General features: G+C 39.5%; 1 protein-coding gene across 1 annotated transcript in view; it reads left to right on the top strand.

Annotated features, from left to right (window-relative positions):
• NDFIP2 (Nedd4 family interacting protein 2) overlaps window positions 1-17259 on the top strand; it is a 39438-nt gene extending 22179 nt beyond the window's left edge. Inside the window, exons 5-8 of the mRNA XM_019528501.1 lie at window positions 1985-2109; window positions 8533-8599; window positions 13361-13466; window positions 15467-17259. Coding sequence (XP_019384046.1) covers window positions 1985-2109; window positions 8533-8599; window positions 13361-13464 — 296 coding nt within the window. The 3' untranslated portion in view covers window positions 13465-13466; window positions 15467-17259. The remainder of the gene's footprint in view (window positions 1-1984; window positions 2110-8532; window positions 8600-13360; window positions 13467-15466) is intronic.
• Window positions 17260-18268: the final 1009 nt, after the last annotated feature.

The raw sequence follows: 18268 nt of genomic DNA, 5'->3' as shown, positions 1-18268 counted from the left end.
TGTTCAGAAGAATTCCCACACTGTGTTCATTGTATACAAGATGATGTCCGTATAGACAGTGTTGCTTGTAACTAACACTGAAACATGCAAAAGGCAATCACTGAGAACATTACAAGTGAAATTTGATAGTAAGAGCAATGAGAACATTTAAACACGGTGATCCATTTGTTTTTTAACATGCCATGAGTGTAAGAGATATTATAAAAAGATTTATTCTGTTTATTTACATAATGGAGATTGCATTATGATACTGTATTCAGATAATGGCTGTTATGATTTCTGGACCAGGGAACGGATGCAATGTGTGATCTTCTCCAAAAGGTATTTCACTTTATAATCAATTTAGGGAGCAAGTAAATTTATTTTATTTTCAATTATACCTAGAGTGAGAAAAGCCCTACATTAGAATTATTCTAGCATATGTAAACATATGTGAAATTGCAAATTATCTTGCTATACTCTCATAGTCCCAAGATAAAATCCTTAAAGTTACATATCTGCCTAATTCATAGTCCTTGTTTGATGTGTTCGTCCTTATGGTTCTATGGGGTTGCAGTCAGATATCTGTGAAGTTTATAATCATTCTCTAGGACTAAATGCGAACAGTCAAAAATCCCAAGGCTGAATTGATTCAGTCGTCACAGGTTAGTCTAAACTGTGTAGATTGAACCAGCAAGCAGTGAATAAACATTCTTTCTTGATTCCAGAAATGCAGCCACATTCCTGTAGTGGTTCAGGCCGGAAGCCAGGGAGGTGCTAGAGCATGCCTCCCTGCTTGGCTTGGAGCAGATAGCTTGAGCCAAGGCTAGCCCACCCACCCTATGAGGAGGGGTTTTCAGGGGAGGTACAAAGCATCCTGGGATGCTGGGGGACTGAGTTAACTCCAAGGGAAAGGTAATTAAATAAGCCACCAGGACTTTTAACACTTTGGGAGTCAAAGATCTTCCATCAACAAAGAGAAGTAGGCCTAACATTTCTGAGTTTGTTTACCAAACCCACAGAGACAGTCCCCTAAAACTATTCCCATGGCAGTTCAGTTTGGAACTTGGCTTTTTTGCAGAAAGTCAAACTGAACTCATGGGTATTTGTCCCATAAACTCTCTTCCAGGGTAGTTGCTGCCTCACTATCTCTGGCCTGCCCCATATTACAAATCTTTAGCAACAGGAATGAAACATTGTGGCTACAGGTGTGTGCATATCCACACACACATTTGATGCAAGTTGGCAAAACCCAGCCAGTTGCCTACAAAATATGTAATAATCCCCAAACAACTCAAGTCCTGAGCCAACATACAGCTGGTTACACAATACACAGTATTTCCTACCCTAGCTGACTTCCTGCCCCTGGGGCAGGGGGCTGGACTTGATGATCTTTGAGGTCCCTGCCAGCCGTAATGTCTATGAAATCTATGGACTTGAATCTGGAGCAGATCTGGAGCAGAAGTTCAATACACCGATTTAAAGTAAATCAGTTCCGTTCAGTCTGATACCTACATCCCTCTAGGTTTATCTTAAACCAATTTTTACCATTTTGAAAGTGGTTTATGTGCTCTAAACTTCTGTTGTGTTACAGATTTGAACGGGTTTCCAATCACGTATATAGGTTTATGTGTAACTTCTGTCCCTAGCCTAGAGGATGCATGCAGTTTCATTTGGAATTCTCACTGTTTAAATAATGCTGACCATTTAATCAGGTGCTATACTTCTAAGGTAATGTACTGCTAGGAATTTCTGTCCTCAAAGGAATATTATCATCTGAAACACTAATATGGATCTCTTATTATGGAAATGTATTCAGCAGTATTTTTAGTAAAATCAGTGATGGAAAATTAAATAAATAAATGTATATTTTTCTTTATAGATGGTGTGTATGTGCATGTACCATCCCTCCTCCTCAAACCTCCCAGCACACACACTACTTTAGCTGTATTTATGTAGTACTTAGCACTGACTAACCAGATGCTACTGATTCTCTTGGTTTTAGTGGCATTTATTTTCAACTGGATTGGATTTTGCTTATCCTTCTGTATAACGAACACCATAGCAGGAAGATATGGTGCAATCTGTGGATTTGGCCTATCACTGATCAAATGGATTCTTATTGTACGAGTAAGTTTTTTGGGTTTTTTGTATATGTTTGTTTCCTTTTTGGTCTGCAAAAGGAAACAGGAAAGATGTATAATGTGGCCTTTTCTCCTATAAAGCTGATAATAGAAATCCATAAAGTCAACATATTTATACTATGCCTAGGATTAATAAAATGTTATCATTTTCACTTCCTATTCCACTAAAATGAGCTTATCTGGGAATGCTTATTAGGTTTGAATAAAGGTATATAACAAACTTGGATATAGAGTTAAGAACCTTAGGGGCAACCAACATGGGTTCATTAGAGGTAGGTCCTGTCAGACCGACCTGGTGCCCTTTTATGACCTTGTCACAAAATCCTTGGACGCAGGTGTTGCGGTGCACGTAGTCTTTCTGGACTTTAGAATGAATGAAGGGCTTTTGAATGAAGGGCTTTTGACACTGTCTCTCACCCCATTCTCATTAAAAAATTAGGAGATTGTGGTGTCAATGTGTACACAGTCAGATAGGTCGCCGGTTGGCTGGAGGGTGGTGGTGGATGGGTCATTTTCAACTTGGAGGGATGTAGGCCGTGGGGTCTCCCAGGGCTCGGTGCTCGGGCCTGCACTGTTCAACATCTTCATCAGCGACTTGGACAAGGGGGTGAAAAGCGCCTTGTTCAAATTTGCAGATGACACTAAGATGTGGGGAGAAGTGGGCATGCTAGAAGGGAGGGACAGGCTGCATTTGGATCTGGACAGGTTACAGGGGTGGGTGGATGAGAAAAAGATGGGATTCAGTACTGACAAGTGCAGGGTACTGCATCTAGGGAGAAAGAACCAGCAGCGTACCTACAGGCTGGGGAACTCTCTTCTCATCAGTACAGAGGCAGAAAAGGATCTTGGAGTCATTATAGACTCCAAGATGAACATGGTCCACCAATGTGGGGACGCAGTCAGGAAGGCTAACTGCAACTTGTCATGCATCCACAGATGAAGGATGAGCAGGTTTAAGGAGGTGATTCTCTCCCTCTATATGACATTGGTAAGGTCACAGTTGGAGTACTATGTCCAGTTTTGGGTGCCGCACTTCAGGAGGGATGTGGACAACATTGAGAGGGTCCAGAGGAGTGCTACTCACATGATCGGGGGCAGCAGGGCAGGCTACGGGACCGAACCTGTTCAGCCTCCACAAGAGAAGGCTGAGAGAGGATTTGGTGGCTGTCTATAAACTGGCCAAGGGAGACCAGCAGGCAATGGGAGAGTCCCTGTTCCCCCGAGCACTGCTAGCAGTAACAAGGAATAATGGCCATAAGTTGATGGGGAGTAGGTCCAGAGTAGATATCAGGAGGCACTACTTCACAGTGAGGGTGGCTAGGATCTGGAATCAACTTCCAAGGGAAGTGGTGCTCGCTCCTACCGTACAGGTCTTTAAAAGGAGGCTAGAGAGACACCTTGCTGGGGTCATTTGACCCTAATGTTCTTTCCTGCCCGTGGCAGGGAGTCGGACTTTATGATCTGCTCGGGTCCCTTCTAACCGTACCAACTATGAAACGTATAGATAGAATGTAATGGAGGCCTACAGAGATGGTTCTATGCCACCTTGAACCTTTTGGCAATTGATGGCATTTTTAAGCTTTTGCTTAAATTTTAAGCTTTTCATTAAATATCAACACAACTATTTTTATGAATTTCCAGGAGACCAAGGGAGAATACACCAGTAGCAAGCTTTTTAAATACTCATTATTGAGCCCACTTTTACCTCATTTTGTTTGTTTCCATCATGGTTTGTTTAACTAAAAAGCAAAATTCATAAGATAGACCTGCTATGGAAAAATATAGTGAATGCAGATCTACTTAATTCCTGTTGAGGTGCGGGAAAAGTCACAGGCTGCTTATGGTGCCATTTTAGTTGTCTTTTTTTGGTAGTCCCCCTCCCCGCCATCTGCCACTGATTGGCCATTGGGGCCCTGACTCCCCCAACCTTTGCTGCTGATTGGCAAGTTAGCTGCCCATTGTGTGGCCCAACCTGTTGTAGCTGATTGGAGAGGGGTAGAGCTGCACAATGGACGGCCGTCTTGGCCAATCAGCAGCGGGGGGTGGGGCAGGTCATCTTTGCTGCTCCTTGGTCATGCCAGTGGCTCCCAGTCCCTTCCTTCAGGCAGGCTGTGAAGCTGGGCTGCACCAGCCCTGAGGACTGCTGGCTCCCACGGGTAAACAGTGTTTATTTTTGTGTTAATACAAGATCATGGAGTAACTTGTTATAGCTGAGAGATGGCAATTCCAAAGGTGAAGTAGGGGAAGAGAGGTATTTTGCTAATGCTTAGATATATGGTAGAGAGCATTGCTTTGGGGGTCGGGGAGGGAGGAAGAGAGGGTTTCAAAGTCCGTGGCTTGGCAGGACTCTAGGAGTTAATTCCACAAACAAAACAAAACCAAAAACAAACAGAACGAGGATATATATTCTGTTTTATGTCAGCAATTCATTCAGTCTCTAAAATAATTCCTAAAATAGAAAATAAAATAACTTCAGTGAGGGTGTTTGACAAGTTGAGCCTATTAGAGCAAAACTGTTTTAATACAACCAAACACAAATTTATGTCTAAGAACAAGGAAGCCAAGCCTGGTCTAGAAAATGGAGGACTGTATCTTGCAAAGCAATAACAAAGAAAAAGCTTTAGGGGTCACATCGAGGTCTTGTGTAAAAATAAATAAATAAATAAAAGGAGGTTGAAACAAGATGAGTTCAAGCTTGAAATTATACCTACTTCTAAAAGTGAGGGTGATTTAACCACTTAACAAAGTGTTAGGGGGAGCGTTAGACTCTTCATTTGTTCAGACCAACAGATAGCTATTTGGAACATATATTAGCCTCACAGTAATTTTTATACATGACTAACTAGGTAAAATTTTAATGGCTACTGATAAGCAAGGAGCCAGACTAGATGACTTAATGGTTTGTTCTGGTCTGAAACTCTTTTTATAAAAATGGTAATATGGTTAAAAGGCAGTACAAAACCCTAAGGTGAATAGAGTGGAGTAGATAAGAAGATGGCTTTCAGCTACCTTTTGCTCCCTTCTACTTATGGGCTGTTCCAGGGGCTACATCAGTCCTTGGGTAATTCAGACAAGTTCAACAAAATGTTCAGGTTATGGTAATTTTACTTGGCTGTCTTGAGTGCCTATTTTTGAATTTGGGGTCTGTAGCACTATGTGTGGTGACCCTGCCGTATCATGCCTCCTGTCCTTGGCCAACCCCCAATCCTAGCCATATCCTGTACTCTTGTCTTAAATTCCCTGTGCTGAAGGGGTGTTTACCCACCAAATTTGGAACATTTCTGCTGCTCTTCAATCCAGTGGCCAGAGTAAGAACTATATCAGGAGGGAGAAGAACAGATGGGAATAATCTGTCTACTGTGGGGTAGGCCACTAGTGGATGGCCTATGGTGCCAATAAGTCTTGTTGTTCCTTTTTACATAACGGTAAAGTTTTTCTTAACTCCAAAGTCTGTTGTTTTGTTTTTTTAGTACAAATGTAAACTTATACCAACTGTTACACAACTTCAAGGGTTACTTCATCTTCCAGTAGCTTATTTATTTAACGCTCGGTATTTTATGTTACTACTTTAGAATCCCAGTTCTTTACCAGATTTCATGTTATGTGGGGTTTTGTATTTTTCTTTTTTGGATGAAATATTTTTTGATGGAAAATACCAATTTGTCAAAAACAATTTTTTACTGAAATATATTACTATTAGTGAAACTTTGCTTCATTCAGGAGGGACTTATGCTTAGCTTTCCCAGGTCCCATGGAAATGCCTTTCTCCTCCAGGCTTTTGACTGCTTTGGGCTAGGGACAGACATTCAAAAAGCCAGAGCCTGAATTGATTCAACCTTTGCAGGTTAGTCTAACCCAGCGATTGTCAGCCAGGGGTATGCGTACCCCTGGGGGTAATTGAAAAGGCCCTAGGAGGCACTACCACTGCTCTGCATCTGGCTGCATTCCAACCCCTTCCCCCTGCTCTGCATCCAGCTGCATGCCATCATTTTCCGCCCCCCCGCCACCCTCCCCGAGTCCAGCTGCCAGGGGCCCACTGATCCAAAAAGGTTGAAAACCCCTGGTCTAACCTGCAGAGAATGAACCAGTTTGCAACAGAACAGATATGCAGGCACATGCCTGCAGTTGCTCAGGCTAGGAGCCAGAGGTGCTAGAGCATGCCCTTGGCTTCAGAAAAGGATTGGGGGGAGCTGGCCAGTCTGGGCTTAACTAGCCAGAGAGGGGTTTAATTCCCCTCTCTCTATCCCGCCAGTAGGGACCTGAGTTGGGTCTGCCAATTGCTCCCCTCTCCTGCTGCAGCAGCAGGCACCATGGCCACTGAGGCAGATGGGATAGCAGAAGGGGGGGGCCTCTGCTGGCAGCAGGGTACCCCTACCTTCAGTGGCTGGGCGGGGGCATGGCCAGATGCCGTGGGAAGGGCAGATTGGGCCTGCAGAGAGGCTTTGTCTGGCCCCTGGTGGGTTCCTCAGTCCCACCAGGCCAAAGTGCCACTCCCTGGGCACACAGTGGGGTTAGGGTTGCTCCATGCCGGGACTGCCTTTCTCAGCAGAGGAACAGGGCAAAACTGAAGAGTGAATCATCCTAGTCCACTTACACTCCTTCTTGTCAGTTGCCGCCAGCAGCAAAACGTCTATGCAAACATAAGTGTACTGATGGAAGAGTCTGCAACAATTGTTTATTTTGGCAAAGATGTAAACTAGTGATTCTCAATTAGGGAGCCGCGGCACTCTGGGGTGCCTTGAGATCTTTTCAAAGGGGCTCTACAGGTTGCCACACTATGTTAGTATTGTTAAGTTTGCAAACGTGATTCACAGAATAAATCCAGAGATTTCAAATATAAATCATATAGCTGTGGTCTTTGAGTTCTTTGCAACAGAAAAACTGCTTGCTTAGTTTTCACTCCATTTTTTTTGGTAGTTTAAGAAAAAAAAAAGCTGGCATTTTGCAAAGTGTGCTGAGTCTATCCAGAGGTGCCCAAAGTCTCAAAATATTGAGAACCACTGGTGTAGACAAAATGTGAGATTTTCCCACAATCCTGTGCCTGATGGCTACTCTTAATAAATATTACTTATTAATTAAATGGAAATAAAATTCATTTGAATTCAAGTTTGTAGTATATGGTAGTGCATTACAAACAGAGACTGTGAATAATGCTAATGTGTTTCCTAGGAATACTGAAGAATGAGTCTGCTCCCATTGACTCTTCACTTTATATGAATACGTACATGTGGTTTGGTTTGGTTTCTCCCCCCCATCTCCCTGCTCCCCCATTTTAATGTTGCATTAAAGAAATGAATGCGAGTAGAATTGCCAAAAGATACCATGTCAATTTAGCTTTTAAAGAATTAGAATTACTTCTACTCTTGGAAAATATGCAGGTGGACCCACACCCACCAACATGAACAGAATTTATAAAAATGACTAAATCCTCATCGTATCTAAATCTAGGGATTTCCATTGATTTGTGCCAGCTGAGTATCTGATCTTGCATCTTCAATTTAGGTTAAGTAATTAATATGCTTGCTGTTATAAAACATGGACAAGCACTGTTGACAATATGTATCAAGGGTGCTGAATAGCAATAACATAGGAAATGCACAGAAGATTATTGAACAGTTGTTGCTACACAGAGTATTTAGTTACTTTCAGTAACTGTTTAGAAGTGAGAATAGAGAGATCTAATGCGTGTTCTAGAGACATTTCATTAGCTTTTTTTTTATCAGTGAAGCATGCAGTCTGGAGTCTGGTAAAGGAAAAGATACCTGTCTTCAATACCATCACACCCTGCCCTCCAGCTGCCTGCCTGTTCATATTCCCACATGAGAAAGGACAAAACTGTCTACCGTGGTCACTAACAAGAACAGTTGAAATGCTGCTTCAAGGTTCATTTAGCTGCGTTCAGCTCACTGCTGGGAACTGAACGCTGGTTTGAAAATGAAAAGACTTTAATGAGTTGGGGGTCTTTATGGGACTGGTATTCTTGGCAGCGATTAACAGTAGGGGGTGTACAGAAGGTCAAAAGCTCTTCTTTTGAGGGGTCAGCAGAACATCCCTGTCTGATAAGATTAAACTAATGTGCCTTTTGGTGTTAATATCTAAAGCAGCAGGCTGCTGTAATGTGTTTGGGATGGCAGACACTGAAAAAGAACTGATGGTAATTTATTATAATAGAAAATGTCAAATGATTCAAACGAGTAATATTAAGGATATTTTTGACAGGCACGTGGGAAATGTTTGAACAACAACACTAGAGCTATTTGTATGTTTTACAGCTGCATAAGTAATTGTTTGCATTTGTGCCCCAATGCATTGTTTTATATTTAAATTCCCTTCTTGACTGTTTATTTAAATATATTAAATACGATGGTCGTCTGTGTTATTGTGGGTAATCCTTATGCCTGTATTTTAGTTCTCAGATTACTTTACTGGATACTTCAATGGACAGTACTGGCTTTGGTGGATATTTCTTGTACTTGGTAAGTTATAATCAAATACAAATTGTAGTTTGATGTGGTATTTCTGAAAGATGAAACAGTTGCTTGTGCATGTAAAAATTGAGTTCTGTAACATATTAAGTTGTTTCTTCATCTACTGAAAATCCTGTATGTTTTATTTCCGTTACTACCACCAAATTCTTGGTTGCCCCTGTGTGAGAGTTTCAAATTATTTTATTAACTTTCACATTAGAATTCTGTGCTAGATATAATTATATAGATGTCTGTTTTTAAGCAAAAATCAACAAAATTTGCGGCTGACCTAGGAGCAGAAAACTATGAAACTGAACTTTATAAGCATAAATGTAAAAAAATCTGTGTGAAAGTCGTTAACTTTCAGTATGTACACATGAAATTTGTATACATTTGTTCATGGAGGTTCCTTAAATTTTGAGAGAGCTGATTTTTGGATGATTGTATCTGCCATCTTTTATTTGAGTCATGATAACATCCTTTTTGCCTTTTGAAATGCACGCTGTATTAATTATTACTCAGTCAGGCAAGGGAAAAGCTTCATGCTTTCTGATCACAGTGCTTCCTTCCGTTCAGTCAGTTTTCTTCAGAAAAGTCTGTCTGCTTAGGTTCATGCTCAGAAGTTGAGTTTCTGACTCTTGCTCCTTTGTCTCTGATTTCAATAACAGTGATGTCAAAAAATACTACTGTTGTAATTTTTTTTTCTTACACAAGCTTTCTAATTTGGTATAAAACACAGCAGATGCTTTGATTTTACTTGAGGCTGTACTACTAATCCTATTTCCTGCTGTTTCCTAATTAGAGAAACAGTAACCTGTGATGAGGTTGATACAGTAGGTGGCACTCTTCCTCTGAGTCATTTCTGAGCCAATGACCTAGCAACAAAATGTCAGGGAATCCTATGCTGGGAGTGAGAAGCATAACCAATCTTGACTATTTGTGATTCCTAGGAGTACAGTATGCTTGCCACCTAAAACTTCCCTTACCCCTTAACTTAGGTAAGAGGGTTTTCTTGTTTTTTATCTTGAATTTGCTTTTCCTCTGTACCTGTGCACGGCATAGGGTCTGGAATCTATGGGAATTGCAAGTACTTAAAACTTTTCATCATCAGACCCCTTAAGCAGCTTCTTATTCATCAGTTCTGCTTCAGAGGTGGCTTTGTTTCAGCAGAAATGAAACAATTCTTTGCACATACATATGTGTACATGCATGCCCAGGCCAATATGTTCAAATTTGTGTGGCTAACATTAGGCTTTTAAACCCAGGTAACAGTAGCATTGTTTGTTAAAGGAGCTGTGCACCTGTAGCTCCATGCTGATTTCATTGGTCTGAATGAGAACTCAGACTTCTCAGATCAGGCCAGTTTTATTTGGGAGTCAAACTTTAGACTCTAAATTACAACATTTTCATGGTAGTTCATACTACAAATTTTATAGTTTGGAATTCATTGGGATGAAAGGCACTGGTTGCCATTTAAATGCATAGAGTGATTAAGCATCACCCTCTTTTATAAAAAATATTTTGACTGAAACAGCTCTGCTTGCATACTACAGACTTACAGATTGGAAGCTAAGCACTTCAGATGATATTTAATTCTGTATAAGAATTATTGCCAAGTAAAAATACTTGAGTGTGCTCAGTGTCAAGGAATGCTGTCAGAAGTTTCTTAATAGTGTTTTGAACACCTTCCTGATTAGACTACTCTTTTAAAATATGAGTCCTAATTTTTTTAATTACTTTGAAGATGTAAAATAATCCATGTCCCCAGTACATGAAGTGAAGTGACAAGAAAGAAAATATTAATTTTAAAACCAGTAGATTAGCCAGCCATGATTGCTGTTGAAGACTATAAGGCTAAGTTTCAAACCTGGAAATGTGAAAACCTGACTGAGCTTGGAATCTGCTTTCAATGTACAGACTCTTAAAGTACTACATTATTCACAATAGAAAGCACCTGACTCCTTGACAACTACCTGTCTTCCCTCTCTGCTCTTGCAGTAGCCCTAATCTGGATGTGGAATCAGGTCAGGTGTATGTGGCTGGAGGTTCAGGCACCAACACTCTATTCCAGATTGCCATAACATTCAGCTCAGTCACTGAGCACATTTTATCTGAGCCTCAGGGCATTTATAGACATACTTTTTGGGTCCCACGACACACCAGAGATCCACTGCTTTGGAGCAGTGTCATGTGCAGTTATACAAGTGGCAAAATACATCTCAGCATGAAGAAAATGGTGGTGATATGCTTTTGAACTAAAGCACTTTCTATGTGTTTTAGTTCAAAAGCACATCGCCGCCATTTTCTCAGCACTGACACGCATTTCACTGCTTATACAACTGCAAGCATCGCAACGCTTGGTGCTTTTCAAAGTGCCTGGTGCTGTGGAGCTTGCATGTGTAAAAATGCCCAGAGTTGTTAATCAGCTGCATCTTCCTGAGCCTTCATCTGGGTGAATGAGTTTTTTGGTGTAGGTTTTTCCAATAACAACAAAAAAGAGTGAAAAGGGAAAACAGAGAAGATTTTGTGATGAGTAGGGATCCTGGTTTTGCATTTCCTGTGGAAAAATAGAGAAAACTATGGATTTCCCATTTTTATCAGAGAAAACACGGATTTTCCCTTTTAAAAGAGAAACACACGGAATTCCCTCTTTTGCAAAGAGCTCTGCAGGCTGGCTGAGTTCCAGCCTCCAGGAGCTGTTTGCAAAAGGGGCAGGGAAATATTCAACTCTGCCAGGAGGGGAGGGAGTGAGGAAGGGCAGGGCCCGACATTCACACTTACTGGAGACTGCTTCAGGCTCATCTTTCTTGCTGGAGGTAAGTGGGGCTTCAGGGTTGTGAGGCAGGGCTGGGGGGAAGCTGGCTAGGGGCTGAGGAAGCGGGGAGGTTTGCAGCCAGCAAGGCACTCTGTCTGGGAGGGAGTGTGTAGCCTCTCCACCAGAGTGTTCGGCTGGCTGGATACCCCCACCACTCCCGGCCAGCTGCAAACCTCCCCGCTCCCTCAGCCCCCAGCCAGCTTGGGTGCTCCTTGGCTGGGCACTCCAGCCAGGACGGAGGGTTTGCAGCCAGCCCAGAGCAGGAGGGGTTTCCAACCAGCTGAGCATTTTATAAACCCTGGGTCGCAGACGCTGTGCTCCTTACCCTGCTGCCCTCCCCCAGGCTCTCCAGAGCGCAGTGTGTGTGACTGGCATGTCAGGGCACAGTGGGGCCACACATGAAAGCTGCCTGCCACTGCGCTGGCCGCACTTCCTCTGCTTGCACGGGGGCAGTGCCCATCCGCCCTACCTCTCCCCCACAGATCTGGGTGGCACAGGGCCCCCCTGCCGCACAGGAGTGCACGCTGCCACTGGAAGCTAGCCCTGCCTGAGCCTGCAGCAGGCAGCAGCAGGGAGGAAACCAGCCTGTGCTCCTGCTGTACCAGCTGCTGCCTTCCACTAGGGGTCGGGGGCTTGCAGACCTGGGTCACTGGCCCCATAGCCCTTACTAGATCTAAAGGAAAACAATCAACTTGCACGTAGACATTGTCATTCTGGATCAGACCCAGAGTCTTCTCTAGTCCAGCATCCTATGTCTGACAGTGGGCAGCACCAGACCTGCTGAAAAAAAGGGCAAGAAACTGCAGATGTGGCATTAATACCCTTCTGACACTTAAATCCAAACTGTTAAAGCCTTGAAACATAAGGAGTTATGTCCCTTCTATAACTTATTTTAATACTTACCATAATAATAGTAGTAGTGGTAGTAGTAGTAGTAATGCCTTCTTTTGATGAGATCCTCTATATCTAATATTTTTAAAAGGAGTTGTAAGTGTTATTACCCCACTTCATATATGAGCAAACTGAGGCATGGAGAGGTAAAATGATCTCCCAAGTTTGTCTATCAGACAAGCAGCTGGACTGCTGACTTCTGGTTAAGTTCTCTGTCTGCGCTATGCCACGTTGCCTTCTCTTTTCTGGTTATGACTCCTTGTTCAAATAAATGTCCTGTGCATCTTTGAACTGATAAGTTATTGCCATCAACAGTATCTTGTGATTGTGAGCTCTTTCATCTTCTTATACACTGACACTTGGAAAAATAACTTTCATATGATAACTATGTGTATTTTTATGGTGACTCCCTAAACATAGCTGAAAGCTGAGTGTGTGGTTAGTTTCCAGGTGATCTGTGGTGTGACCAAATAAAGTATGTACTTGTAACTCATGCTCCAGAGTGATCGTGCAACATTGTCTTTCTTTAGTCTATTACTATAAAAATACACCTGTCCAAATACTGAGGCACCGTTTACATACGTTTATTATTACCTGGCATGTTGGGTTTTTCCCTGACTAACTAGCAACATATTTTATACTCATCTACATGTATATATTTCTGACTGTATTTCAGAATTCAAGTTGTCTTTTAATACAGCAACAACTCATCCTGCTGTTGAGGCCTGTATTTGCTTTCCCCTTTTTTTAAACAGAGTATTTTAAAACTGTATTTCAAGAATTCTTTGTCTGCTTTTAAAAATTGTTTAAGTTTAGTACAAATGACAGTCTTGAACCTGACTCTAAATTAATTGTAAACTTTTGTGCTGTTGGAACTCTTGTATCTGTAATGAGGTTAGGTTATGTTCATAGATTGGATTTTTGAAGGTTACATTGTGTGTGCGCATGCGCACATTCTCTCAATTTTTTGCATTCTTTTAATGGTACAGTAAAAAAAACCCCCACAATATTATACAGCTAGGTATTTTTTTACATTTATTTACATGCATTTTTAATGCTTTCAGGCCTTCTCCTGTTCTTTCGAGGGTTTGTCAATTACCTTAAAGTCAGAAACATGTCTGAAAGTATGGCAGCTGCTCATAGGACAAGATTTTTCTTCTTGTACTAGAGGTAAGCAATTCTTATTTTATTGAGATAAATGTTAATTGTCCCAGGAGGTAGATTCTGTTTTTTCTTGGTTAACAGATATTAACAGGCTAATACTTCCTTCAAGGAACGTTAAGTTTTGGTCACCAAAACAATAAGTCTTTGTTGTATGCATGTTAAATGCAGTAACAATGAATTCTGTCTCCATTCTGAAGTATGCTTCAGGAGCATCCAGAGTTCTCCTCTTCTGAAGTTAAGAATTTTTTAAAATTAAAACTGTTTCTTTTGAAACGAACGTTCTGAGCAAATATAAGCTTAGAAATCAAGTTCACTTTGTATAAAGAGTAGTAGCTGCAGCTAATCAGGATATGGACATTAGCACACGAGAACTGATTGGCTCATCAGTCAACCTATTCTCAGCCAGTCAGGAAGCACTGATCTATCTGAATATTAAATCTGATTGACATTCACTCTTGAGGCCAGACTGTCAGTATATTGCCTGTTTTATATGAATGTTTTAAGCTAATCACAAACCATGATTTTTATTATTTATGTAACAATGTACTTTGTTCTTGTTTTAGTTGGCTTATCCGTTTGGCTTTTTGTCTCAAGTACTACTTATCCATTATGTGGATTGTTGGCCTTTGCTGCATAATTTAACATTGGGAGATTTGTTTGATTTTTAACACCATGATTCTAATTGAGTCCATAAATAATTACCATGCATTTTCATTATGTTGTGTGTAACTCTAAATGTTTAGTATTGGTTCTCAGTTTTATTTCATTTTAAAAGCTGTATTTACTATAATAAGCAGATTTTCTTTTAACTTCTTTTTTTTCAAGATTGGCTACAGGATCAGTACGAAGTAACCAGCAACTCACTATTGGAAGTCTGAAAAAAAACAAAACAAAAATCCTGAGACAGTATTTGCCTAGAAAGGATGTGTCTTTTTATTTAAGGCAGCAAAATCCACTTTAATGAACACCTAATGATAAATATGGAAAATCATTACTTCTGCTGTGCTTTTCAGTTCTTGATCATGGAATTAATCTGTTAAGTGAATAAAACTGTAATGTAATATGCTTTTATCATGTGCCATTTTGTCAAAACTATGCACTAAGGTAAACTCTTAAATGATAATTGAGAAATATATTGCCTTTTAAGAAACAGCCTAAGTTAGTGACATCTACAGTGCAGTGTTTCCTTCATTTTGTAGCAATAATATATATTTTATTTTCTGAGCAATAAAGTGGCCTCTTTAGAGTTAAGGAAAAGTGTATAGTAAACACCTGCATGAAAACATCTAATATGTATTTAATAAATTTAGATCTTATAGAATAAAAATTAATGTAGGAATAGAGCTTTTCAAATGCAGGGTGATTAAAAGTCTAATAGTATCTGGCTGAATTTGCCTCAAAAGGTGGATGCGAGGAGGACAGTATAGTAGTATACACTATTGTTTTTTCATCTCAGGCTTGAAATTCTGGTATAGGATGGAATATTAGGACCTTTATGTAACACCCACTGTAGACAATGAGAATCTTTCTATTGACTGGTCCATTAGCTTAAAGCACCTCTAACAATTACACAGTAGGAGCTACTCAGACTCAAAAAGATCTTCAGGAGCTGGACAGACTTACCCAATATTTGTTCAAAGGTATTAAATATTTAATTCAAGTAATAACTACAAAGTAAATGTCAGCAAGCATAAGTGAACTGATATAGAGAAGATATTTTCTGTCCAGTAAAATGATTTCTAAATAAACAAATAGATGTTAGCAATTCTAAATACTATAATATGAATAAATATTCCAAAAACAGAAGCCTTAAAAATATTTTGGATGAGTCTTTTTCTACTGCCAGTTTCTCCTGTCATCCTGATTGGGATAAAATTGATTTTGCTTTTTTTTTTTTTTTTAAAAAAAAAAAAAGGTTTCCTGCTTTAACACTCACCTCAATTTTCAGTGTTGCTTACAGTTAATCAATCTGATGAACTGAAGTACGATTCTTTCTTTATCTCTAGACTGCATCGACCAGACATTCCCTTCTTATACCAGTGTGAAATTTCCAGATGATCTGTAACTCTCCAATTTAATATGATAGAAGACTACTAAAAACAGAAGACAAATTAGTGAAGAAAAGATGCAGCTTCAAACAGAATGACAGGGTGGTTTATGCTTAAGTCCCAGTTTTGTTCATTCAAGTAAATATATAAAAAATTGCCTTTTTGTTTTTGCACATTTGCTTATGTGCTAAGTAAAAAGATAGGACTGAAGTAAAATCATACCCTTCATACAGCCTGTTAGTAGAGATTAAATACAGTCAGACTTGGTTAATCTGTGCTTGTTGTATCTTAAAGACTCAAGTGGTATCTTGTCTTACAGCATGTGTGTACCACTGACTAGTTGATCTGAAGTTTAGTTCAGTAAAATTTGAAATATACTGATTCAGATTAACCAGTTCAAACATTTAGTTAGTGTTTATGTAATTTAGATTAATCTAATGATTGTGCAACATAGAACACTTGTTAAAGTTTACAAAAATTTGCAAATCCTCATTATTCTTAATGTTTAATGATCAGCATTTTATCAAACTCAGACCAGCTTAGTAGTTTGTTTAAAAATGAAATACCACTTTGAGCCCCCCATGTAAATATCTATGCATAAATCACTGTTTAGATTGTTTCTTAGGAGTGATGTCAAAATATATTTGTAACCAGAGTATTTCTCATTCACTTTAAATTGTGTTTACTCACAATATGAACAATATATGTTTTGTTAATTTGGACATTAAAGTTATAGTTTTATTTTTTGGTATAATTCTTTGAGGGTAGAAGATATTGAATGTCCATTTGAACAGCAGGTTATTCTCTGCATGATTTGATTAACTAATTTGGACCCAATCCTGAAAACCCTTGGTCATGCAAAAGAATCTTTCTTCTGTAGATAGCTCCACTGAAAGAGACAGATCTACTTCCAGTCAGCGAGGATTGCTAACATTGGATCTTAGGCCTTTTTATGCAAATAGGTCTCTGCTCCAGCAACAGCTTTGCAGATCAGGTCCCAGGTTAATTACATTAACTGTTGTATTTACCAAATGTTATGTTTGCTATTACCCTGAAATCCACTATATTTGATGAGTTTCTCAGAATGGTGCTTACAAGTGTCTCACCATGCTTAATTTAGAAAAAACGACTTCAGTCTTTCAAAAAAATTAGCTCTGACTTGAGTTAAAACTGTAATACGTGTGTGTGTGGGGGGGGGTGTTTTTTCCCCTTCAGTCTTTTATTTTAAACTAATAGCAAAAAAATAAAACCAATGCACTCTTACTAGTATTCACTTAACAGTAATAGTATTATATTTTTAAAGGTATCATCTCTTTAGGGATGCATTCTCCTGTTCATAAAGAAACATAATTCCCTGCAATAGTTGTAAGATCTATGCCCTGCCAGGATTGAGACTAGACCCCTTAATCCTTTACTACAACTGGAATCTCAGTGACAACCAGTAATCAACATATTTTGCTTTTTTGTGGGAGGGTGGAATCCTCCTCTTTTTTAATTTGAACTTTTTTTAATACTAACATTAAAAAAATGAGATTTTTGTTGTCTTTAAACTAGTAATGCTTTATTCAATTTGTATTTACGCTGAATGTTTTAAAAATGCATATGTAAACAGGTCACATAGTTTATTGTTCTTAATTTGCATAGTTACTAAAAAAGGTAAACAATTATAAACTAATGCTTCTGGGAAACCTCCCTTTCCTGGCCTTTTGTGGAAAAAAAGAAAAGAAATAAAATGATTATGTTTAATAGTTGCTTTGCATTTCCCTCTGAATTTCATCTGTGTTTTTATACTTTTTTCATTTATTGTCCTTCTGCCAGAGAAGAGCAATGTGTAAAACCCTTGCTGCTTTTTTAGTTTTTGTACCTTACATTAGAGAATTTCATGCTGCATTATTCTGCTGCAATCAACTAACATGAAATTACATGCAAATGATATTGCTAACCTGCTCCCCCATTCTTCCTCCTTTTTTCATCCCATGTTTTATTACTCAAAACTTTTAGTGTGTTGACATTTTAACTTTTTTAGCATAAATGTGAAACGTATGTAATATGGATTTTCCTTTTTAAATTTGCCAAGTTCAGCTAGTACAGTAAATACCAATTTTCCCATGTTAAATATCAATCTTCTGCTTGATTTCTCTCTGTTTACTCTATTACATTTTACAGTACCGTTTTTCCTACATGCATTATTTCCAGGCTAACTTCAAAGCGTTATTCTTCATGCTGATACGAAGAATGTGTATGGTGAAGACAGGCATCTTATCTGTCCCTCTTTAGTGGATGCAGCACTTTGGTAGCCTGAAATCTCATCAGTGGGAGGAAGGGAATTGGCACATTATTTCAAAGACTCTGCAATCTATTCCAGATGTGTCAAATGCTGCATATTTTCCTTGCTATTTCCTGTGAGTTTGGTTAGGAGCAGCTGCTTCAGTGGTTTAGAAACACCTGGTCAGCTTTGCTCTGTGTGGTAGTTAGAAAACAAACCCTAGTATCACTATGAGGTTGACTGTAAACAGATTTTTTTCTATAAATTGCAAACAGAGCTTTGAAGTTGGAAAAAAAAAAATCTATTAAATTTGAGTAATTGCCCAAATCCAATTTATGTAAGCTTTCCTCTTGCTTGTTTCCTTTATCCAGGGCACCACAGGAAGAAAGACAAGACACCAGGGATGTGATATAACTAGGGTGTATCTGTATTAAGTTAACACATCTGGGAAACAATCTGGCAGTAACTTATCATCCTTCCTTTCATAATCTATA

Source organism: Crocodylus porosus, unplaced genomic scaffold (assembly GCF_001723895.1).
Source record: "Crocodylus porosus isolate Cpor-Errol unplaced genomic scaffold, CroPor_comp1, whole genome shotgun sequence".
In the NCBI taxonomy this organism is placed as follows: domain Eukaryota; kingdom Metazoa; phylum Chordata; order Crocodylia; family Crocodylidae; genus Crocodylus; species Crocodylus porosus.
The sequence above is the reverse complement of the archived record's forward strand: the minus strand, read 5'-3'. Positions and strand labels throughout refer to the sequence as shown.